Below are 25704 nucleotides of genomic sequence, written 5' to 3'. Positions count from 1 at the left end.
GATGTAACTATTTTATTGGACCGATAAACTTAAAGATGAATACTCAGATAGAAGGTCATTTTTATGATAGCTTATTACACCATAACTATGGAAAGATAAAGCAAATATAAGTGAAAAGAGAAGTAAGTATGACTCCAATATAAAAGTGATGTTGAAGTTGATTGTTAGGATGAATTCAAAATTAGTAGTCAAAAGACATTGATAATTGATAATTGATTTGTATATTGGTTTGGGGATGTTAGATTTGATGAGCTTGTATAACTTATTAAAGTGGTGTATAATTAGAGCACCTAATTTTATTTGAGATTTTTTAATTTGTTAAATTAGGTTATTTTTATCTAAACCTCACTAAAAAGTTTACCTTATCACGTTATACAGCTACGTAATACTAAATTTAATGGAAATAGAGTTCTACTAACAGCGTGTTACTTTTATTTATTGTTATCAATTTTTTGAGAATATGATGAGTATTTCGATTGATTGGAGATTTGTCCACCCTAAAATATTTTATGTATACTTTTATTTATTTACTTGTAAATTTTATAAGCAATGAAAAAATAGAAATTCGAATCAAGATATTTTTAAAATAAAAAATAGATAATAAGATACATAAGAAATTTTTTAATTTGTCTCGTGTAATTATAGCATCAAAATATTTAAAATGAAAAAAAGAACATTACCATATATCTTAATTCAATTTCTAGATGCAATGAAATTTATATCTAATTCTTATTACAACCATACATAGTAAAATTTTACTATAATAATCAACAAAATTATAAAATATCAATTTAAAAACAAAGACAAATATCAAAAACCCTAAACCAATTTTACTCCAAAACAAACGAAACTTCAATTCCAAACTTTACTAACCAAACTAACCAAGAATTTCAAATCGAAGAAAGAACAAATAATTAAAGCTCAAATAACATAAGAATTATTTTTTGCTTTTCTTCTTATATTCTGCCTTTCCTCTCGTATAGGTTTCTAAAAAAGAAAATCACTAAAACATGCCTTTTTCTTATCAATAAGAAGAGTTGAACCGAAATCTAAATATATAAAATATGACATTGAAGAAGAACAATATTGTAACACCCTCACTACCAGAATGTCACGCTTTCGCCGGCTGCGCCACTCTAATAGTAAGAAGTATTACGGCTACTTTATATACTAAATATTAAAATAGGAGCCTGTGACTCAACGTCGTACCGCTGCGTTCTTTGAAAAACCGGAAAAATAAATACTTTATCAGATGTAAAATACAAGCAGGCATAGATTCATATATAAGATTCTTTACATAATATCTTATAGTATAATATACATACAAAACATACAACTCCTATCCCTCTTACAAACTTGTGATAACAAAGACGAGGGAAGAAAATAATCTAATTCATACAGCAACATATAAAACCAAACGCAGTTTAACTCTTCTTAATACTTCTTCATCTGGTTCCTGAAAAGGTAAAGCTGTAGGGGGGTGAGAACCTAACCACACGGTCTCACCACGGAGTTTCAAAGTTGTCATAAGAAGATATTCAATAAGAAAACTGTTTTCAGATTCTGTGACTATCATTGTCTTATGAATACTTCTAAAATCATATAGCTAATCGTTCAAAACCTTTTCAAAGAAGCAGTGTTTAACATTTTCAGAAATTCAAAGTCTTTCCTTTCTCATAAGCAAATCTCAATCAGAAACCAACCACACAATCAAACAACACAGTCATTAATTCAGCATCAAGGTTCATTCTCAAATGTAGCACGCCAGGACAAACACAGGCAAGACAGACAAGGAAAGCACAAGTAGGTAGCAGTTACAGCAAATAGTTCAAGTAGCGGTTAAGAACAGTTTAACAATTAGACAAGCCAAAACAAATTCAAACCCAAGCAAAGCATACAAATGCATATGATGCATGCCTGTCCTATGGCTGATGAGGCTCATCTGTCGGTTATCCAGCCAACCCGACAAGTCTAAATTGTACTTAGACTGTCCCCCGACGTGTATCCCCAAGAGTCTATGCATAGCTTTTTCTCAAATAATCAATATTACTCAATGGGGGTAACATTCCCGGGAATTTATATAGTGCCCAGTCACACACTTACATCGTAGGGTCAACAGAGTATCGAGTTTTCAACCTGATACACGTGGTGGCAAGCCACGGCACTTAATCCAGAGAACCTCGTATCTCAGATATTTCAAATTCACAAGCCATATAAATAATTCATTCATCATTCATCAATATCATCATCATTCGTCAATCCATATCTATTTCCAAATTCATTCAAAAATCATATTTCAAATCAATCCTCATCATTCTTCTTTCTGTTTCGTTCACTAACAATTTGAAATCCAAAACATAACTTTTTCTTTGATAAATGAAGTATTCTTAAATCATATAATGCTTAAAATTAAACCTTTTAAAATAACTACTTCAAATGAAACTTCTAATTTTATAAAATTTCGACAGCATCTCCTCTAAAACTCGGATTCTGCCACCCTTTTCGGGTCCCATCCAAACATTTCTCAAACCTTTTCAAAACCTCAATCATTTTCCAAGATTCGGCTAGTTCCAATATCAAATAATTTTCAAAGTGAATCTGTGACCATAATAAATCTCTTTTTAAAATCAAACCAGCTCAAATACTAAATCATTTATAAAGTCACTAACTCAAAATTAAACCATTTCCAAAACCAATTCCTTTACATCATCAAAAATAGCTTCAAAACCAAGAAAAGTCATTTTTCATAATAATCAACCAAGTAACCTTTCAAGCTAATTTCTTTTCAGCAATCACAAACTATTCAAGCAGTCACGCAATCAGTCATTCAGTCCAGCAAACAACCACATTTAGAAGACAATTATAATCACAGGCATATGTTCTCTCACATTAATATCTATTTATCACAACTCTGTAATATAAATTAGATTTTAAGAAAAACCCTTACCTCGATGTCGCAACCGCATAATTTTAACACAACAGTCCCGTTTAGCCTAAACCCACAATAATAGTGGCGATTCCAACACAACCGGGGCGATGGCAGCATCACCAACTCCGATTACACTCACAGCAACATCGAATTTGATGGAATCAAACGCAGAAACAACTCTAAAATCCAAGGCAACACCGAAAATAAAATGGAATTAAAATCATAACAAATAAATAAACGAGGGCAGTTCAGAGTATAAAAGTGAAACAGAGTCAGGAGAAAGACTAGACCTAGGGCAGTGACATTGAACTTGAATTGGGGCAAGTCAGCAGAAACGGTAGCAACGTTAGAACTGGCGGTAGCAATTTCCGTCACCCCAGCAGCAACAATTCTTAAGGAGCATCAACCATCACAGCCCACAGCTGCAACAGCTTAATCCTAAAACATCAATGCCTTAAAGTTCTCAATCAACGAATAGCAGGACAATAGCAGTGGAGATTCAGAAACAAAAATAACTTACAATAACTAAGGAAAACAAAGAAACGAAGTGTAGCAGTAGCAGCACGGTGACTGCAACAACACAGAGAAGATGGCTTCCTCCCCCACCTCAGCTCGTGACTCCGGTGGCGGTGAGCTCTACAGACGGCGACGGCAGAGAAAGCAGCGGCGGCAGAAACGCGGTAGAAACCCCCGCGACGCCTTCTCCCTCTCTGCATGCGTTCTGTCTTTCTCTCTCCTCGCATCGTTCTCCCTCTTCTCTTCTGGTCAGATTGGCATCGACGGCGGTGAGGGAAGCTTCGGCGGCGGCACAACCAGGAACGAACGCGCGACTTCGGCGGCGATGGTGGTCGCGATCCCCACGGCGAGATGGCGCGGCGAAACCGGAATCAATGCGCGACGATGGCTTCTCTTCTCCTCCTGCTTCGCAAGCTCCATCTCTCCCCTTGTCAGCGACGGCGACGCATGAACAGCGGCCATGGCGCGGCGACTGGACGCGAACGGCGAAGGCGACGGGGCTGGTCCACGGCGCTGCGGCTTAGGGATGGCGCGCAGTGGTAGCTGGCTAGCACAACGACCATGAGGCGGCGGTGGCGAGACCCGTGGCGCCGGCGCAGCCTTCCTCTCCTCCTCCCTCGGTCCTCTCTTTCTCTCTGTTATCCCTTTCCTCTCTTTTTTCTTTTCTTTTTTTTTCCCATGAATTGTTGCTGTGTTTGGGAGAAAAGAAGGGACTTTAGTGGCTGAAGGAGGTAAGGCGGCTAGGGTTAGAAAAATTGGGGTTAGGGTGATACTTTGGGAATTTAGGGTTTAATTTGGGACAAATATGAAATTAAGAATTTTTGGGCAAATTGGAATTTTGTTAAATTTTAATAAAATTAAGAGATATTATATTAAATTAAATATAAAATATCCATCTTTAAAATACCTTTCAATTACAAATTTATAAATTAGTTTCGATTAAATGCTAATCCGATAAAATTGGAGACAAATAAATTAATTCTCCTTCATTTATAAAATAAGGTTAAAAATATAAATATTTAAAATTAAGGCATATAAAATATTCACTATTTTTCAATTATAAGAACTCTAAATAAAAAATAAGAGTTTACTCAACTTTTATATAAAAATCTCCGAAATACAGTCTTAAATAAATATAATGCATCGTAAATAATTAATTAATAACTTTTAAAAATTTAGAGGTCTTACATCCTACCCCACTTATAAAAATTTTCGTCCTCGAAAATTAACTTAATACCCAACATTCTAAAATAGTTTTGAATACTTTTAAAAAAACAGAGATCTTGGCAGATATAGGTATTAATTTTCCAAATGCCGAATAATTTGTAAAACTTAGGTGTAAGGGAAAAGTGTGGTCTGAAGCAACAGTACTTTACTTTCTAAATGCGTTTTAGATAAGCAAGAAAGTTTAGCATATTTATACATATAGATGTTCAAATACTGAATAACTATAAGATTTAAATATAAGGGTAAAGTATGGTATAAGACGGGAGATACAAGATAGGCGTTCACAAAGCAAAGTTATAATTAATGTGGCAAAAAGGCTACAAAGCAAACTGGTATTTAAACAACGGGTAAAACGTTCGCTCACCAATGTTGTATCCACTGCAGAACTCCAATTTGCAACTCCATCAATCATTTCGCAACCCAAAAAAAAAAAAAGTTGGTCACAAACCTATCATCTACAAATTTTCACATGGAAACAAAACTACCACAGCCCCTTATAATGTCATACACTTACTGCTTCATCTTTTCACGCTCACAAGCAGCATTCTATGGAGACTAACGTTTCACTCGCTATGCCCAAGGGTCATATGTGACTCTAAAGCAATTCCGGAGTTATTTAGAAGGTTACAAGACATGAGATAAGATCAGGTGACAAGGACGTCGTTCACAAGAATTTAAGAGACAACCTTGAGGATTAGAAAACAATACAACGATTTGAAACGAATTTAAGCTGAGTCAAGGAGTATGAGGTTTATAGAAAAGAAAATCTAAGACCAAAGACAATTCACAAGATTCGAGTATGAATGAAACTCTTTCGAATGCATCGTTTACAAGAATCGGAACTTTTAAAAAAAATCATTTTACATTTCAAAAGAAAAGTATACAACAACATATTTGTAAAAGAATAACGAAAACATAGATGTGACATTTCTTGAATACAATTTCAGGTTGTAAGAGATTATGTAAAGTTTGAAAAGGTATAAGTAAAAATATTTAAGTGCTTCACTAACCAAACGCATGTATAAAACTGGCATATAGTCAAAAGAAAAATCAAGTTATACTTCATCAAAACATTTTTTTTTCAAGTTTAAAAACAGAATGGGAGAGTTTCAAGAAGTGAAAGCCAAAACCAATCCCCAGTATTCCGAGGTCTAGTTCAATCTCAATCAAGGTTTTAAACTCGTTCATTGTTATGCGGTAATCTAAACAATCGATCTTAGTTCAAAAACTTAGCAACTTGACACGTGCTCAAACACACCAGTGTAAAATTAAACGCCATAACCTGCGACAATTTTAAAACTCACCAAATTTACTTCCTATATCAACAGGCTGTGTACTAAAAGGCTAGCATATTGTTACCCATGTCTAGGGGTCGCATATGACACCGAAGCACTCGAGTTTACTTATAGGGTTAAAATACCTAGGAAGAACAAATCAAATGACAAGAGCAACGTTCACATAAAGTCAAAAAGTTGAATAGAGTCGCAATTTAACAGGAATGCGCAATAACAATGAAATATTTCAGAAGGAGAGTCAATTTACATTATTATTATTTTTTTCTAGGAGATCTGAATCAAAGAACTTCAATAGGAATCATAAGAAAAGTTAACATATTTAGCCGAAACAAATTTAGGCCGAATAAAGGACATACAAAGTTTGCAAAAGAGAAGATAACATGATTCAAGACAATGTTTACAAGTATTTGAAGAAATGGTTTGAGTCACCAACAAACAAGAATGGTCAAAAATCATAAAGTGTGCCGGACAGAAAAAAAAATCGAAATACAAATAGCTAGAAAAGAATGTTGATTTCAAAGATCTTCAATAGAAACCATAGGGTAGAATAGGGTAATTGTTTACAAAATTCAAGAAAGTCAATTAAAACGTAAATATTGCATCTTGTTTAAAACAAATTCAAGTCGAGCTAGATTATGCAAGATTTATGAAATAAAAATTAGTTAGGCTAAGGATAAAACATTTTACTGAAAATCTTGGTAGAAAATCAAATTGTAATCTTAAAAAGGAACTTGAATTTAAGAACTTCGATAGGAACGATCAAGAGGAAGAACTGTGCATTTATTTAAACTGGATTTGAGCTAAGTCAAAAATAATACTAAAAGTCATTGATAGCGTTAACAAAGAATGGATAATCTCAAAAAGAAACAAATTCATTTTCCCAAAAGAGACATGAAATGTTTAAATAAGATTTTACATTAAAACAACTCAAATTAAAACAAAATATGAAAAATTTATAAAATAAACTTAATTAAGCTATGAGCAAAAATATTCTTTCAAGAATTTTGAAAAATATTCAAGAGGAGAATCAAACCAGAATTTCTTTGAAGACCCAAAACAAAAATTACAAGAGGGCTTTATAGGATAGTATGTATTACGACAAAACAGGTTCAGATTTCATCGATAAATTACATCGTTTAAGTAGAAGAATGCAGAACCTAAAGCTGTGATGTCAAGAACCTAAGGAATAAGTAGGCGCATGTTAAGAGAGGAATACGCATATGGTGCAGAGCATAGAGGCAAGATATCAAATCATAACTTAAGGAGAGAATCTAAATCAGAAAATTTTGCTAGGAACAAGAACAAGAAAGATAATATATTGATCGAAGCAAATTCCAATTAAATTAGAGTACAGAGTTCTTATAAAAGAACGTAAGATTGAGGATCATAACATCAAGAATCTAGGGGATAGTCAGAAATATAATTTGACAGAGAATCAAACCGTATCTCAAGAAAGGCATTGAATCAAGGATTTCCAATGCAACTTATAAAGGTAAAACTAACACCTATCACGGATAAGGATCACATGTCAACTAACTTCAAGAATTAATTTCTAACGCTCCCAAAACCCGCAACTCGCGTTATCTATGACTCGCATATTTCTATCATAACCCATTGGTGCTTCCATATACATAATTTACTAGTGTTAAGCCGGCCAAACTTAACACCAGGAATTATGCAATGCAAGACTAATGGCATTAATCAATAGACCGTCATGTGTATAAAACTCTAATTCTCGTTATTCAAACAAGACCTACTACATGACATACTCCCAGAGTATGCAATTGAAGCATAATCAGTCCATTCCCAAGGCTCTACAGGAAAGACTGCTCTGATACCATAATGTAACACCCTCACTACCAGAATGTCACGCTTCCGGCTGCGCCACTCTAATAGTAAGAAGTATTACGACTACTTTATATACTAAATATTAAAATAGGAGCCTGTGACTCAACGTCGTACCGCTGCGTTCTTTGAAAAACCGGAAAAATAAATACTTTATCAGATGTAAAATACAAGCAGTCATAGATTCATATACAAGATTCTTTACATAATATCTTATAGTATAATATACATACAAAACATACAACTCCTATCCCTCTTACAAACTTGTGATAACAAAGACGAGGGAAGAAAATAATCTAATTCATACAGCAACATATAAAACCAAACGCAGTTTAACTCTTCTTAATACTTCTTCATCTGGTTCCTGAAAAGGTAAAGCTGTAGGGGGGTGAAAACCTAACCACACGGTCTCACCACGGAGTTTCAAAGTTGTCATAAGAAGATATTCAATAAGAAAACTGTTTTCAGATTCTGTGACTATCATTGTCTTATGAATACTTCTAAAATCATATAGCTAATCGTTCAAAACCTTTTCAAAGAAGCAGTGTTTAACATTTTCAGAAATTCAAAGTCTTTCCTTTCTCATAAGCAAATCTCAATCAGAAACCAACCACACAATCAAACAACACAGTCATTAATTCAGCATCAAGGTTCATTCTCAAATGTAGCACGCCAGGACAAACACAGGCAAGACAGACAAGGAAAGCACAAGTAGGTAGCAGTTACAGCAAATAGTTCAAGTAGCGGTTAAGAACAGTTTAACAATTAGGCAAGCCAAAACAAATTCAAACCCAAGCAAAGCATACAAATGCATATGATGCATGCCTGTCCTATGGCTGATGAGGCTCATCTGTCGGTTATCCAGCCAACCCGACAAGTCTGAATTGTACGTAGACTGTCCCCCGACGTGCATCCCCAAGAGTCTATGCATAGCTTTTTCTCAAATAATCAATATTACTCAATGGGGGTAACATTCCCGGGAATTTATATAGTGCCCAGTCACACACTTACATCGTAGGGTCAACAGAGTATCGAGTTTTCAACCTGATACACGTGGTGGCAAGCCACGGCACTTAATCCAGAGAACCTCGTATCTCAGATATTTCAAATTCACAAGCCATATAAATAATTCATTCATCATTCATCAATATCATCATCATTCGTCAATCCATATCTATTTCCAAATTCATTCAAAAATCATATTTCAAATCAATCCTCATCATTCTTCTTTTTGTTTCGTTCACTAACAATTTGAAATCCAAAACATAACTTTTTCTTTGATAAATGAAGTATTCTTAAATCATATAATGCTTAAAATTAAACCTTTTAAAATAACTACTTCAAATGAAACTTCTAATTTTATAAAATTTCGACAGCATCTCCTCTAAAACTCAGATTCTGCCACCCTTTTCGGGTCCCATCCAAACATTTCTCAAACCTTTTCAAAACCTCAATCATTTTCCAAGATTCGGCTAGTTCCAATATCAAATAATTTTCAAAGTGAATCTGTGCCCATAATAAATCTCTTTTTAAAATCAAACCAGCTCAAATACTAAATCATTTATAAAGTCACTAACTCAAAATTAAACCATTTCCAAAACCAATTCCTTTACATCATCAAAAATAGCTTCAAAACCAAGAAAAGTCATTTTTCATAATAATCAACCAAGTAACCTTTCAAGCTAATTTCTTTTCAGCAATCACAAACTATTCAAGCAGTCACGCAATCAGTCATTCAGTCCAGCAAACAACCACATTTAGAAGACAATTATAATCACAGGCATATGTTCTCTCACATTAATATCTATTTATCACAACTCTGTAATATAAATTAGATTTTAAGAAAAACCCTTACCTCGATGTCGCAACCGCATAATTTTAACACAACAGTCCCGTTTAGCCTAAACCCACAATAATAGTGGCGATTCCAACACAACCGGGGCGATGGCAGCATCACCAACTCCGATTACACTCACAGCAACATCGAATTTGATGGAATCAAACGCAGAAACAACTCTAAAATCCAAGGCAACACCGAAAATAAAATGGAATTAAAATCATAACAAATAAATAAACGAGGGCAGTTCAGAGTATAAAAGTGAAACAGAGTCAGGAGAAAGACTAGACCTAGGGCAGTGACATTGAACTTGAATTGGGGCAAGTCAGCAGAAACGGTAGCAACGTTAGAACTGGCGGTAGCAATTTCCGTCACCCCAGCAGCAACAATTCTTAAGGAGCATCAACCATCACAGCCCACAGCTGCAACAGCTTAATCCTAAAACATCAATGCCTTAAAGTTCTCAATCAACGAATAGCAGGACAATAGCAGTGGAGATTCAGAAACAAAAATAACTTACAATAACTAAGGAAAACAAAGAAACGAAGCGTAGCAGTAGCAGCACGGTGACTGCAACAACACAGAGAAGATGGCTTCCTCCCCCACCTCAGCTCGTGACTCCGGTGGCGGTGAGCTCTACAGACGGCGACGGCAGAGAAAGCAGCGGCGGCAGAAACGCGGTAGAAACCCCCCGCGACGCCTTCTCCCTCTCCGCATGCGTTCTGTCTTTCTCTCTCCTCGCATCGTTCTCCCTCTTCTCTTCTGGTCAGATTGGCATCGACGGCGGTGAGGGAAGCTTCGGCGGCGGCACAACCAGGAACGAACGTGCGACTTCGGCGGCGATGGTGGTCGCGATCCCCACGGCGAGATGGCGCGGCGAAACCGGAATCAACGCGCGACGATGGCTTCTCTTCTCCTCCTGCTTCGCGAGCTCCATCTCTCCCCTTGTCAGCGACGGCGAAGGCGACGGGGCTGGTCCATGGCGCTGCGGCTTAGGGATGGCGCGCAGTGGTAGCTGGCGAGCACAACGACCATGAGGCGGCGGTGGCGAAACCCATGGCGCCGGCGCAGCCTTCCTCTCCTCCTCCCTCGGTTCTCTCTTTCTCTCTGTTATCCCTTTCCTCTCTTTTTTTCTTTTCTTTTTTTTTTTCCCATAAATTGTTGCTGTGTTTGGGAGAAGAGAAGGGACTTTGGTGGCTGAAGGAGGTAAGGCGGCTAGGGTTAGGAAAATTGGGGTTAGGGTGATACTTTGGGAATTTAGGGTTTAATTTGGGACAAATATGAAATTAGGAATTTTTGGGCAAATTAGAATTTTGTTAAATTTTAATAAAATTAAGAGATATTATATTAAATTAAATATAAAATATCCATCTTTAAAATACCTTTCAATTACAAATTTATAAATTAGTTTCGATTAAATGCTAATCCAATAAAATTGGAGACAAATAAATTAATTCTCCTTCATTTATAAAATAAGGTTAAAAATATAAATATTTAAAATTAAGGCATATAAAATATTCACTATTTTTCAATTATAAGAACTCTAAATAAAAAATAAGAGTTTACTCAACTTTTATATAAAAATCTCCGAAATACAGTCTTAAATAAATATAATGCATCGTAAATAATTAATTAATAACTTTTAAAAATTTAGAAGTCTTACAAATATCACTAAAACGTACACGTACTTGGTGAATCTTTTGTATTTCTCTGTCCCTTCTTGAAACTTGAATATCTTTTTATAATAATTCAGCTCTTCGTAGCTGTTGCAATAAAAATCTTTATGAGTACTACTAGGGAGCCAATGGTCTAAGTGTACAAAAACTACATATCCCCAAAAAGTACCCTAATACCATATCATGAAACCACTCATCTAAAAAACGTAACTTGACAAGACAATGTAACACTAATGGTCATATTTTTAATACTTTCTAAATTTTTATTGTACACATTGTACGATTAGGCTATTAACTCCCTATACTTATTCAATTAATAATGGTCACATTTATTTCTACCGCAGATGGTAGCCATTATATAATTCTCCTCCATTCTTGCTTTTAATAAAATAATTCTTTCTTAATATGACTGAATCAGCACCATTAGCCTCATAATTATTATCTTCAATCCTGAAATACTAATTAATCAATTTAGGGAAAGTATGAGGAGTCAATGGAATACTTATACAATGTGTATAATGGAGGTTTATGGAGTATTAGAGATATAACCATTAATGTTACCTTTTCTCATTAGCTGAAGTTTTTGGGATGAGTGGTATCATGATATGGTGTTAGAACGCTAGATTCGAAAGGTCAAAAGTTCGATCCTTGGTGAATCCCAAAATTAATTTAGTTTTTTGGAAAGATGTTTATTATCTATAGTACTCGGATGGTTATTCTAGATAGTATGTGGATGATGGTTCAATAAGACTTTCTAAACTCAACATATATATTATTTTTGATATATAAAGAAAATGAATTATTGCGAAAAGAATTTATGATCAAAATTATAACTAAAAAAATATTTATAAAGATATTTATATTTAATCAACATGTAAAAAAGTAAAAGAAAAATTAATAATTTTAAAAAATATTTAAAATTTTGAATTTATAAAGAATAAATTAAAAAAAAACTAATTTAGAAACCAATTTGATTAGGGACATCTAATTTCACAAACTAAAATATGTGGTTAGTACAAAGTTACAAAAGAAATCTAGTTCACATGCATAGATGATAAGTAAATAGCATATGGACAAATTATATTATGACACATGATATTAAAATAATATGTTGACAAGTAATATTATTAATTATACTTATATATGCCAATTTGTTAGAACTGAAATGAAATAATTTTTTCATATTTATTAAATCATTCTTTTACCTTACAACAATAAATAAGTGTCTCGTGAGATAGAGTCCTATGAATTTAACAAGTGACCCTATTTCAATCAACTATACATTTTTTTTTTCTTTCCTTCCATCAGAGAAGCTAAAATGATTGAGATACTACATTACTACATACTAGGACGCTAGGAAAGGCAACAACAGTTCCCGTTGCCGGTCATTTAAAGAAAACAAAACTGTATTAATCGCCGTACAAGGAATGTTCCGTCCAAGCTGTCTCAACAAATTGTTCATCTGCTTTATTGTTTGAGGTGAAGCTAGTTTGTCACCGTTATCAACAACCTCAATGAACACTACGAGAACCTTGAGAAGGTTTTGGTTACCAGCTCCTGAAAGATCCTTATCTAGTCTTGCAACCATTAAGCAAAGCTGTTCATGCATCAGTTTGGCCTCAATCAAATCATTTTTAAGTGGCAAGCAACTTAACCAGGCAGGAACAATCTTTGAGCCATCAATGGTGTCACGATGGAACTCACAAATTCTTCCTAGAACAGAAACTGCTATATCATATACTTTTGCATTCTCCGAAATTGAATGATTTGGTTCTTTGATCAAAACACTACTCAGATATGACAGTATCCTATTGACAAGAGGCTTTAAATGAGGTGTTCCAAATTCTGCACATATTCGAATTCCACGTGTTGCTTCCTCTTTGATTTCAGAATTATTGTCCTCACATTCTTCTAGTAAGATTGGAAGATAACTCGCACAATACTTGTGAGCTAATTCATGACACTGCTGTGCAATTATGTTGAGACTTACCAGAGCAATACTTCTAAGCTTAGCACCTTGTTTACCCTTAAGTATTGACAAAAAATTGTTTATTATAACATCTGCATTCTTGTACAATGTTAAGCTGTCTGGAAGAGTAGTCTTTAGAAAAAATAGCATTGCCGATGCTGTTTGTTCCTTGACTTTATAGTTCTGGGTAGTGTCAAGTGCAGCGGCAAAGGCATGCATAAGCCTATGATGATAGAGGACATGCATCGCTTCGACAAAGTTTGTAGGCATCTGCATAAAGCTAAAAGCTGCCAACCGAACTCGATCATGGCAATCTTGGAATGACTTGAAAAATTTTGTTACAACTTCCATTAGAAAATTTTCACTCATCACCATTTCGTCTGAGAAATCTTTTGAAAGCACAGTGAGGAAAGCAATCCCTGCATGGCGCTTCTTCCAGTACTGTGAATCCAAGAAAATCTTTAAAATATGACAGCCAATGTTCACAACTATGTCCCCTCCAACCGTCAGGCAAAGCCGATTCAACCACTTCAATCCAACTTTGTACACACCACACCCGTCTTTCTCTTTTTTATCATCTTCGTCCTCAACGAACAGCAGCATCTTCATCGGGATCATGAAAACCCTGACCAGAGTCTGGTGGTTATGGCTCTTCAGCACCGTCGCATAATCCTCCACCTCCGTCATCGCCATCACCAGCTCAAACGCAGCTTGCTGCGTCTCGATGCTCAAACCTGCGTCGCTCTCCACGATCTGGAGCACGTCCACTACCATGTCGCTCGCGTAAGGTTTCAGCAGGGCCGGTTCCTCCATCACTAGCCTCACCATCTCCGCGAAAGCGCGCTGAAAATAGCTCCCGTCGGAGCCATGCAGGAGAGCGAAAGCTGCCACCATCATAGCGCGGAGGAGCTCGTGGAACACGCATGGATCGGAGAACAAACGGACGAGGCTCACCACGGCGCCGAAAGCCGCCACCTGAATGTCAGCGTTGGATGATCCCAGCGATTCCATAAACGAGGTGCGGAGCACGGGAACTGAGCCGCGGAGCGCATTGGAAACGCGTAAACGGCAGTCTTTGTGCAAATTGGCGAAAACCAAGAGCGCCGTTTCGCGGGACTTGTCGTCGTTTGAGGCAGTAAACGACAATAAGAAGTCAAGAACCTCAGGCCAGTGTTGTTGGTGATCTTTATATATAATGGAAAGGGTTTCGGCGAGGACGGGTGCAACGAGCCTGAGGACGTGCAGGGAGGTTTCTTCCTGGAGGTAGGCTGTGAAGTGGGCCTTGAGGCTGGCCTGGGCGATGGGCTTGAGTTTGGGCCAGATGTCCGGTTGGCTGAGGAGGTGGAGGGTGCGTGCGGAGTTGGCGCGCGTGAGCCGGGTGGCGCCGCATCGGAGGAGGAAGAAGAGCTTGATGAAGAGGAGATCCGGGTGGTGTTTCTTGGAGCATTGGAGGAAGGCGAGTGCTTCGGAGTGAGGTTTGGGTTTAGGTTCGGGAGAGAAGAGATCGTAGAAGATAGCTTCCATATGTGCGGTTTCGTTGGAGCTAAGGATCTGGAAGGTTATGGATTGCAGTTCGGTTGGGAATTCTTTATCCGACTCCATGATTTCTTTGAATGTGTTGACTGTACTTATAGAGCGAATGTAATCAGTGATATGGCGGCGCCGTGGGATTCTTTCTGTTGATCATCAGAATTAGAAGGTAGCTAGGAGTGGCAGGCGTGATTCTCATGATGCTAAACGGAACAAATCATAAACTTCTTCGTGCCTTTCATATCATGTATTGGCTTCAGCTGTGTGGATTATTGAGATCTTTCTATCAACTAGTTTGCGAGTGTATTAAACTATTCTTTTATTTTAATGTAAGACGATAATAAAAAATTCTCATGATCCATAAATTTAGTTAAACAGAATACATAAATTCAATTATAATTTTAGTCTTTATTATCTTATTTTATTTTATTTTATTTTATTTTTAATTGTTCTTATCTTATCTTTATTTGTTTTTATCTTTCATAAGACAATACTATATATATATATATAGTTTTATCCTCATAGTTTACAAATACAATTCAATCAATTAATAATCAATAAAATTTTTTCACCTTTTTTTTTCTTTCATTATTTTTTCATAATTTTATCATGGTATCAAAGCCATGATATCTTCCTTAAAGAGGATATATAAACTATCGTCTATTTAGTGTTGTCATGAGTTAAAGTGAAAGAGTAGTTTAATAATACTCATCTAAAAGTTACGCGAATCTCTCTATCTTTAATTAAAAAAAAAAAGACAAATAAGTCCCTAACCTTTTACCCCACAGACATTTTCGTCTTTGACCATTGAAAAATATTTTTAAGTCTCTGAACCTTGATAAAAGTTGAACGGATCAGTCCCTGACGGAGGCATTTGGATGGAGGGACGGATCCGTCCAAATTTTATAAAAGTTAGGGACTTAAAAGTATTTTTCAATTGTTAGAAACAAAAACGTCTGCAGACAAAAGGTCAAGAACCTATTTGTCTTTTTCTCAAAAAAAAATTACACTTACACATAAAACTATTATTTATAATACTATAAATGTCACGTGGTCAAAGTATGGCGGGAAATGTAATACTAAAAATTCACATGATCACGTCACATCAGCATGTAATTAATAAAAATTAAGTTAGAGATTAATATTGTAAATTATTGGATAACTTAATAAAATATATCATATTATTTAATGGTTCATAATATTATTTTTATATAAAAATATTTTTTATAAAAATAACTATATATGTGTGTATGCACGCGTATCGTGTTTATTCTGATTATGTAAGAAGAAAAAGAATTGTATAATAATTTGTATGTGAATTTAAATGTATAAAAGAAATAATTTATAAAAATGAATAAATGAATAGACTGTGTATTGATGTCTGAAGAAATTTATAGAAACTCCTCCTTTGAGTTGAGGGAAAAATTCCTAATAGATTTCACAATGATTTTTAAATTATTCTCCAATTCTGTTATTTTTTCCTTTTATCACAAGTTTCACTCATTCTAACAAACTAGTCACCTCACCTCCAAAGTGTAATCTCCTATTGTGCACTCCATCAATTAGTATAGTCTTCCATCTATTTTGGGACTTTTTTCATTCTCTTTGGACTGTCTCTCACCTCATTCACTAATTCTATCCCAACCTCTTCACTTCCTGAACTCTTCTCAATATCCTCAAATTGGCCTAAAACTCTTGCTGTGCTATCAACTATGCTCTCCTCCACTAAAACCTTGCCCTCAAGGTCTACATCTGGGAACAGGGTACGAAGGTCAGACACCCCGACCCAACAAGCTTCCTCTCTTGGCACCCCCTCCCAACCATGAGCAGTTCAACTCGTGTTCCATCCGAGGATGTTCGAGTTCGTCGTGCAAGCACCGCACTAGGCCGGGACTGCAGCGAATCGGGAGATCGGCAGCTGACGGCAATTCAAGCGGTGGCGCCCCCTTGAATTTCTTCAACACCAAGACGTGAAAAACAGGGTGGAAGGCGCACGCTGGCAGTAACTCCAAACGATAATCGATTGGACCCACTCTCTCCGTAATTTGGAATGGCCCATAGAACCGTTTGCTGAGCTTGGTGTGACGTTGCAAGGTCAGCGTCTGTTGTCGGAACGGTTTGATATAGAGGAGAACCTATGCCCCCACCAGAAACTCCTTTAACCATCGATGACGATTCTCTTTCTTTTTCATATTTTCCTGGGCCTGTTTCAAAAGGAACTCCAATTCACGGTGCAGAACCTCCCGGGTCTACAAGAACGCATCGACTTCCCACACTTCAGAAGTACCTGATATACTCTGGCATCCCCGCCATGGGAAAACCATAAAGAGCCTCATGGGGGACATGCCTAAGGAAGAGTGATATGATCCATTGTAACAAACTCAGTCCAGGAGAGGTATGAATGCCACAGCTTAGGGTGAGAATGGCAGAAGACTCGCAGGTACTATTCCAGAGTTTGATTTACCACCTCTGTTTGGCTGTAAGAATGGGGGTGGTATGCAGTGTCATAGAACAAGCGAGTACCACTAAATGCCAGCATGTTCTTCCAGAAGTGATTGAGGAAGAGAGGGTCACGATCACTCACTATCGAAGTCGAGAACCTGTGCAATTTCACCACTGAGCCAATAAATGCCCTGGCTACATCCTTAGCTATAAAACCAGGTTTCAAGGCTGTGAAATGTCCAACCTTGCTAAAATGATCCACCACAACTAGGATGGCTGTGAATCCCACAGATTTCGGTAGCTGAACAATAAAGTCCATGGTGACGTCTACCCACGGTCGGGCGAAAATAGGTAATGGTTGAAGCAGCCCTTGAGATTTTGCCAGTACATATTTAGTCATCTGACAATCAGGGCATTGATCAACGAATTTTTGCACATCGGGTCGCATCTCTGCCCAGAAAAAATTCTCCCCCAACGCCTTGTATCTCTTCGGCACCCCTCCATGGCCAACTTTATCAGTAGAATGAAATTCTTGAAGGAGTAATTTCTGCAACCCTTGAAAGTCAGATATGATCAACTTCCCTTGAAACAATAGAACTCCATCCCGTAGTACATAATCTGAATTTAACTTCCCCTATTGAAACTGATTAAATAATTCCCGTGTAGATGGATTATGTTCTCTTGCGTCGTGTAGTACTGACCAAATCGATGACTAAACTGTGGTTAGAGCTCTCAGCTCAACACTTACTTCTTCATCAAAAATCTTGGACAGGGCATCGGCTACTTGATTTAATTTTTCAGGTCTGTATTCTATCTCAAACTCATAGCCTAGTAACTTAGAGATATAGTACTACTGTTCTGGGGTTAAGATAACCTACATCATAAGTTCCCTAAGACCTTGGTGATCAGTTTTAATCAAAAACCATCTCCCGAGTAGGTAATGTTGCCACTTCGTCACTGCTTGAGTGATAGCATAGAGTTCCCACATGTAGGCAGATGAGAGGCGTAGTTTATGATTGAGTTTCTTGCTAAAATACGCAAGAAGGTGCCCCTGTTGGGACAAAACCGCCCCCACCCCTGTGTTCGAGGCATCCGTTTCACTGTGAAGATTGGTGGCTGAAATGCTAGAATCAGGGGTGGTTTGAGAGAGTCGGAGCGCTTTATGTCCTGTGCTACTGGTAAAAAAAAAGGATGGGAGTTGGAGATTTTGTGTGGATTATCGTGCCTTGAATGTGATTACAATAAAGGATAAAGTTTCTATTCCCATCATAGAAGAGATATTAGATGAGCTATTCGGTGTGGCTTATTTTTTTAAGATTGATTTACGGTCCGGATATCATCAAATTTGCATGAGTGAGGAGGCCATTCCTATGACAGCCTTCCAAACACATGAGGGACACTACGGGTTTGTTGTGATGCCGTTTGGGCTCACCAATGCTCCCTCTACATTCCAAGCGACTATGAACCACATTTTTAGCCGTATCTATGCAAGTTTGTTGTTGTGTTTTTCGATGATATTCTCATCTACAGCAAATCATGGGAGGAGCATCTCTCTCACTTAACTACTGCCCACACAGTCCTATCTCAGCATTAGTTCTTTGCCAAGAAATCTAAATGCCACTTTGGTCAAACTCAGGTCGACAATTTGGGGTATATAGTGAGTGCCCAAGGGGTTAGTGTGGATCCCTTTAAGGTTGAGGCTATTTTGTCTTAGCCAAACCCGAACACCCTGAAGTAATTACGAGGATTTTTGGGGCTGACCGGTTACTACAGAAAATTTGTTTCCAACTATGCTAAACATGCAACCCCTCTGACTAACTTGTTAAAAAAGAACGGTTTTGAGTGGAGAGAAGCTGCTGACAGCGCCTTTGAAAGACTGAAGGCTGCCATGACGAACACTTCTATATTAGTTCTACTTGATTTTCCGTTACCTCTAGCCATTTTTTCCTTCTGAAAATGGAGATATTTATAAGGTCGTATGTTCACTGGCTTTACTCCCAGTTCAAGGGTGATTTAGTGGTCAATCTCTCTAGTTGGGGGTAAGTTGGTGGGTTCCTCGAAGAACTGACGGAATTTCTCTAAAATGTGTTGGACTTGATCCACCAGAGCGGGTACCTCGACTTTCCCTTTTTCCTCTTCCACCACTTTCAAGTGATAAAATCCGGCAACAACCTTGCTTGTCACTATCTTGTGCAACATTCTGTTACTAATTCCCTCTGATTGGAGGAGCCGCTCACCTTGCAAGGTCACAGCAACTTCATTAACCACAAATTGCATAGTGAGAAGTTCATAATGAGTTGTCACATACCCCAGGCCATCAACCATTGCACTTCTAACACAAAGTCCGCACTCTGTAGGTCTAACACATAGGTACCAATGTTAAATTGATAGCCTTGCATCACTAGGGGAATGTTGTCACATCTGACCTTACACCCGATAATGTCTCCATTACCAACCAATACTTAAAGTGAGGTTACTTGGAAAGAGGTTGATAGCATAGCAAGAGTTCCAGGCCCACTTGAGGATGTTGAGAAGGGTTCAAAAAGTGAAGAGGTTGGGCCAAAATTAGTGAATGAGGTGAGAGATGGCCAAAAAGAGAGTGAGAAAAATTCCAAAATAGATGGGAGGCTATACTAATTGATGGAGTGCAGTGTAGGAGATTACATTTAGGAGGTGAGATGGCTAATTTGTTAGAATGAGTGGAACTTATGATAAAAGGAAGGGATACCAGAATTGGGGAATAATCCGAAAATCATTGTGGAATCTATTAGAAGTCTGAATTTGGATCCTCTAAATTTTAAATTTGTACTTTAGAGGGTAAAGTTTGATCTTCTACCCTTGAATGATTTCTCTCTCATATTTATTTTTGGTCCCACCTATAAAATAAATGGTGAGAGATCACACTTTACTCTCTAAAGTGAAATTCAAACTTTAGAGAATCCAAATCCTAGAAGTTTCTCCCTCAACTCGAAGGAGGGATTACTTGTTGCATTGGCAAGTTGAGTTTATCAGCCACATTAGCCTTGACAAAATTGTGGGTGTTGTCGCCGTCAATTAGAATCATAACAAGCTGCCCCAAGTATGTTCCCTTCACTCGAAAGGTGGTGGGTTGGTATTGACCCACCATAGCATTAAAGCTGATCTCTAGTTGGGTTGGCTGGATGATGATCGGTTTCTCCGAATCGGTTAGTGTAATCACTGCTGGTTCTGGTTCTCACAGGATTTCATGCATCTCTTCTTCTCCCACCAGTAAGTAGTAAGCTATTTTGTATTGATGAGTGGGGACCACTTATCCTCATAATAATAGCATAAACCTTTCTCCCGTTTTGTTTGATTTTTGCTGTGGTAAGCTTCTTGAATGGGTGATATTGGTTAAAGTTTGATGGTTAGGGGTTATGTGGGGCTAAATTTGTAAGAGGGTCAGATTGGAGTGTCAATCTAACAGGGTTCAAGGGTTGTCTAGGTGGTTGTGGTCTATTAGTAGGCATTGTGTGATTGGGGTTATGGGTACTCATGGTTTTTCTAGGGTTGGTCTTTGAAGTTGCTTGGTGATTTTGCTCATAAAGTTTAGTAAGAGAGACAGCCGTGACATAAGAGGTAGGTTTAACTAAGAGTAGCTCACACTTGAGGTAGTCTTGTAGTCCAGCCACAAACAAAGAAATAACCAATCTTCGCTTAAACCAGTCACTTGATTTGATAAATCTTTAAATTGACTATGATATCAGCAACAGAATTCACCTACTTCAACTCTTTAATAGCAGCATTAGAGTCATAAAATATATTTTGACCAAATCAAATAATTAATGCATCTAAGAATAAATCCCAAGTATATTGAATATTGTTATTGACTCCCCATGTGTACCAATTAACGCAGGTCCAGTAAGATGAAAAGAGATGATACGTACCCTCATATCTTCTAGAACCACATACCACTTAAAGTATTTTTGGACCTTGAATGCCCACTCTTCCAATCCATCACCATCGATCAAAGGTAGCTCAACCTTCATCCCTTTCAAGGTCAACAGTGAGGGTTGAATTGGCGATCTCGATGACACTTGAGTCCCTTCCCAGGGTGAGTCACACTTGGCCTCCTTCAACTTAAGAGTTCTCTTTAATGTAACATTGAGCTCTTTCATGGCCTCTTCCATGGTAGACAATCGGTTGTCATTGGACATAAATTTGTTGTTCAACTCGATGTGACTTTGTTGCAAGATGACAATTTCCATTTGTGAACGGGTGAGCTCATCCGAGACTCCATACCGGAATCTCTCTATGAAAGTACTAAATGTTGGTTCTGATTATATAAGAAGAAAAATTGTATAATAATTTGTATGTGAATTCAAATGTATAAAAGAAACAATTTATAGGAATAAATGAATAAATGGATTATGTATTGATGACTTCTATAAAAATTTCTCCTTCGAATTGAAGGAGAAACTCCTAATAGATCTCACAATAATTTCTAGATTATTCCTCAATTCTATTATTCTTTCTTTTTATCATAAGTTCTACTCATTCTAATAAACTAGTCACTTTACCTCCCAAATATAATTTTTTACTGTACATTTCATCAATTAGTATAGTCTTTCATTTATTTTAGAATTTTTTTTACTCTCTTTGATAATTTCTCCTTCATTTACTAATTTTGGTCTAACCTCTTTATTTCCTCAACCTTTCTCAGCATCTTTAAATGGGGCTGAAACTCTTGTTGTGTTATCACACCGGTTCAAAAATTTATTTAATTAGCTTGACTTTTTAGTTTGGAGACTGAAAGGTTGAATTGAATACTACAAAATAGTAATGGACATTGAACATTAAAGAAGAGATCAAAATAAAGTAACTTGCATGTCAAACACACTCTCCTGTGGATTTGTGTGTGTGGCTTGTGAATATAATTATTAGAGTAATTGAATATAGTTTTAGTTTTCAATTAAAATGAGTTAAAATAATATAATAAAGTAGCACGCTAATTGAATTCTCTACGAGAATAATGAAGATTACTTGACCTATTTAGATTCGTAAGTTTAAGTTTAGAGTAAACTACCAATTCGACTTTTATCCATTTTTCATAATAACAATATGATTTTTCACAATAAAAATGATCTATTTCGATTTTTGTTTTTATTTTCGTGATATAATGCGGTACTTGTAGGTGTTTTTTTGTTAACTCTAAATGGAAACATTGACGCGTCAGGTTCAGAAATGGACATTGACCTAATTGTCTCTAAATTTAAATTGGTTAGGGATTTATTTGTCTTTATTTTTTAAACAATATCTTTTTTAAATTATTTTTTATTATTATATATTCTTTTCTCAATATTTTATTAAATATATAGTATAATAAGTACAAACTAATTAATAAAGTATTCAAATTTAAAAATATCATTTATTATGAAACTAAATAAATAATTCTCAAATATAATTTTTAAATATATAAATAATAAAGATTAAAATATGATTAATACATTAATAATAATAATAATCCTATGATATAATATTAGTATTATGATCTAGATAATTTTCACAATAAAATAAAAATCAATAAATATATTATTTAATATATAGTAAAATTTTTTTGAGTAATAACAAATTTAATTTAATTTGTTTTCTCTCTTTAAACTAAATTAATAACACTAAAATACACTATGAATAAGCTAATAATACTAAATGAAATAAAACATACACACACACATTACGAAGACCATTCATAAACTCAACAAACTCAAAACATCAATAATATTATTAATCTATTAATTTAGTTTAAAGAGATAAAAAAGTTAAATTTGTTATTACTCAAAAAATTTTTACTATATATCAAATAACGTTATTTTATTGTAAAAATTATCTAGATTATAATACTAATAATATATCATAGAGTTATTATTATTAATGTATTAATCGAATTTTAATATTTATTATTTATATATATTTAAAAATTACATTTGAGAATTATTCATAATAAATGATATTTTAAATTTGAATAATTTATTAATTAATTTGTACTTATTATATTATATATTTAATAATTTATTAAAAAAATATTAATATAATGAATAAAAAATTTTAAAAAAGATATTGTTTAAAGAATAAAGATAAATAAATCCCTAACTAATTTGAATTTAGAGACAATTAAATCTATGTCCATTTCTGAGCCTGACACATCAGCATTTTCTGTTCAGAATTGATAGAGAAACATCCACAAAGACTGCGTTGTGTTACAAAAATAGAAGATAGAAATCGAAATGGATCGTTTTTATTGTGAGAAATCGCGTTATCATTCTGAAAAATAGACAGAAGCGAGTTGATAATTCACTCTTAACCTTATGAGTAGAACAATTATGCATCAAATATATACGGACCTCCAACTTAGGAGTTTAAAGTATTTAAGAAAAATTCAATGGGAAGAAATGGGCCAAGATGTTTAATTTTTTAATTTTGTGTAAATAGGTAATTTTTAATTAAAAATAAAAAATTATGTTTTGGATTAAAATATCAAATTTGGGTCAAACTTAGTGCCCTTTTAATTAGAAGTTAATATATTTGAATTGTTTGTTAAAAAAAGGAATAAAAAAATTAAATGGGCTAAATACGTTAGTGCATTTACTTCGAAGTAGGGGTGGCAATACTACCCGAACCTGCGGGTATTCACCCCGCTCCTACCCGCTCGGGCGGGTTTTAACGGTGTGGGTTCTTGGGCGGGACGGGGCGGGGTCGGATTTAGGTTAAACCCGCCTCTACCCGCCCCGGTATATATAATATATATAACATATACAAAATAATTAGTAAAATAATTAATAATATTATATTATATATAAATCTTTACTTTAATTTATGTTATGTATGTAAATGGTGGTTATATAATTTTTAAAATTTTATTTTATTTGTTGGATTTAATAATTATAGGAGCGGGTAGGGGCGGGACGGGTACCCACAGGAGCGGGTTAGGGTTTAACATTTTATTACTCGCAGGTAGGGCAGAACGGGTTTTATACAGATTTTTTGTAGGGCGAAATGAGATCGGATAGAGCAAAAACCCGCCCCTACCCGCCCTGTTGCCATCCCTGCTTCGAAGAGCAGTGCATTTAATCACGGATAATTAATCGGACTAAGAAAGTTAACCGACTCATTTTCACGGGCCTATTTTTAGAGTAAAAATTTTGCGCATTTAAAATTGTTAAACAGGTCAGTCAGTTAGCTCGATGGATTTTGTCTATTTTAACAGCCTTAACTAGAATTGTAATGTTAGCCTTAACTAGAATTGTAATGTTATCTTTAAGTAAAGTGAACAAATTTTGCCTCAAGTTTTTCAAAGTAAAAGTAGAGAGGGAATATAAATTTTGTTATGATTTGGATTTTTTTAAAATGTAACTAAAGAAAGAAGATTTGATTTTTAAGATTCTTTTCATAAAAGAACAAGTCATTAAAATATAGTTTTAACTATCACTGATGAAGAGAAATTGTGATTTGAATTTTAAGTGCAATTTAGTTATATTTTTATGAAAAAATATTATTCTGTAATAGTTAAACTATTTCTCATTTTATACTTAGTATGTATTTAGACAAAATTAAAAATCTTTAGGATAATAGAATATCTTTATTAATGATTATCTTGTTATTTAGCATGATTAGTACTATTGTTATTATTATGGGTAATATTAAGGGGAAAAAAAACAAAAATTACAAATATAATTTATGTACATTTTAATTGAAATTGTTACCATCATAATTTATAAAAAACTCCATTTAATAAATTGTGAAATGTGATAAATTCTATTTGAATATGTGCAAAGCAAGGTTCTGAAAATCGGACCGGACCGGCCGGTCCGACTGGTTAACTGCGAACCGGTGGTTTTTACGGTTTGGTTCAACATTAAAAATTGCCAAAATTAAAACCGTTTTTAAACTGTTGAATCGGTTGAGAATTGGTCGGTCGGACCGAACCGGGACTCAGCCGGTTTTCTTATTTTGCCCAAAAATGCCAAAACGCAGCCGTTTAACATTCAGTGAAACACCCCCAACCCTACCAACCCTAACTCCCTCCAACTCTCCAACAACGCAGCACACACTCCCTCTCTCGTCCCTCCCATCACCCTTGAATTGGCCATTCTTCTCAACACCGGCGAGCTCAATCCCTCACTTTCGTTCAGCCGCCAGACTGCTCCTAACGTCGTCGCCGGTTGGAGCTTCAGAGCTCAATCCGTCCCTCACTTAGCTAACATCGCAGACTCTCAGCAGTGGAAGCACAGTCGCCGGGCTCGCCTCCTGCCTCCGTCGCGTAGCTCTGTTCCTCTGTCGCAAGCTCTGTTCCTGCTTTCGTCGCCAGTTCTGTTCATGCCTCTGTCGCCAGCTCTGTTCTTCTAGGTATTTTACTATTTTTTTTAACAATAATTGTTGAATAATCTCTGAACTTGTTATGGCTTTATTGGTTGAATAATTCT

At 35.9% G+C, this 25704-nt stretch overlaps 1 protein-coding gene and 2 long non-coding RNA genes across 3 annotated transcripts; all 3 read right to left on the bottom strand.

The window, feature by feature from the left end:
* Positions 1-1255: 1255 nt before the first annotated feature.
* Positions 1256-4175, bottom strand: LOC114924825 (uncharacterized). Its single transcript, XR_003812462.2, has 4 exons — positions 3450-4175; positions 3220-3367; positions 2948-3108; positions 1256-1470 (listed from the first exon to the last, which is right to left on the bottom strand). It is a non-coding gene; the product is annotated as an uncharacterized lncRNA (long non-coding RNA).
* A 3800-nt stretch (positions 4176-7975) lies between these two features.
* Positions 7976-10774, bottom strand: LOC140177292 (uncharacterized). The gene is made up of 4 exons (XR_011869110.1): positions 10170-10774; positions 9940-10087; positions 9668-9828; positions 7976-8190 (listed from the first exon to the last, which is right to left on the bottom strand). It is a non-coding gene; the product is annotated as an uncharacterized lncRNA (long non-coding RNA).
* A 1896-nt stretch (positions 10775-12670) lies between these two features.
* LOC112729156 (uncharacterized) lies at positions 12671-14896 on the bottom strand. Its single transcript, XM_025779502.2, has one exon. It carries the CDS (start codon positions 14894-14896, stop codon positions 12671-12673), a length of 2226 nt encoding a protein of 741 aa, XP_025635287.1.
* Between the last annotated feature and the right edge of the window lie 10808 nt (positions 14897-25704).

The sequence above is a fragment of the Arachis hypogaea genome, chromosome 12, assembly GCF_003086295.3.
Source record: "Arachis hypogaea cultivar Tifrunner chromosome 12, arahy.Tifrunner.gnm2.J5K5, whole genome shotgun sequence".
In the NCBI taxonomy this organism is placed as follows: Eukaryota; Viridiplantae; Streptophyta; class Magnoliopsida; order Fabales; family Fabaceae; genus Arachis; species Arachis hypogaea.
The sequence above is the reverse complement of the archived record's forward strand: the minus strand, read 5'-3'. Positions and strand labels throughout refer to the sequence as shown.

What these genes read in the sequence shown, in the direction of transcription:
- LOC112729156 (XM_025779502.2), bottom strand. Translation starts at nt 14,896, where the DNA reads ATGGAGTCGGATAAAGAATTCCCAACCGAACTGCAATCCATAACCTTC.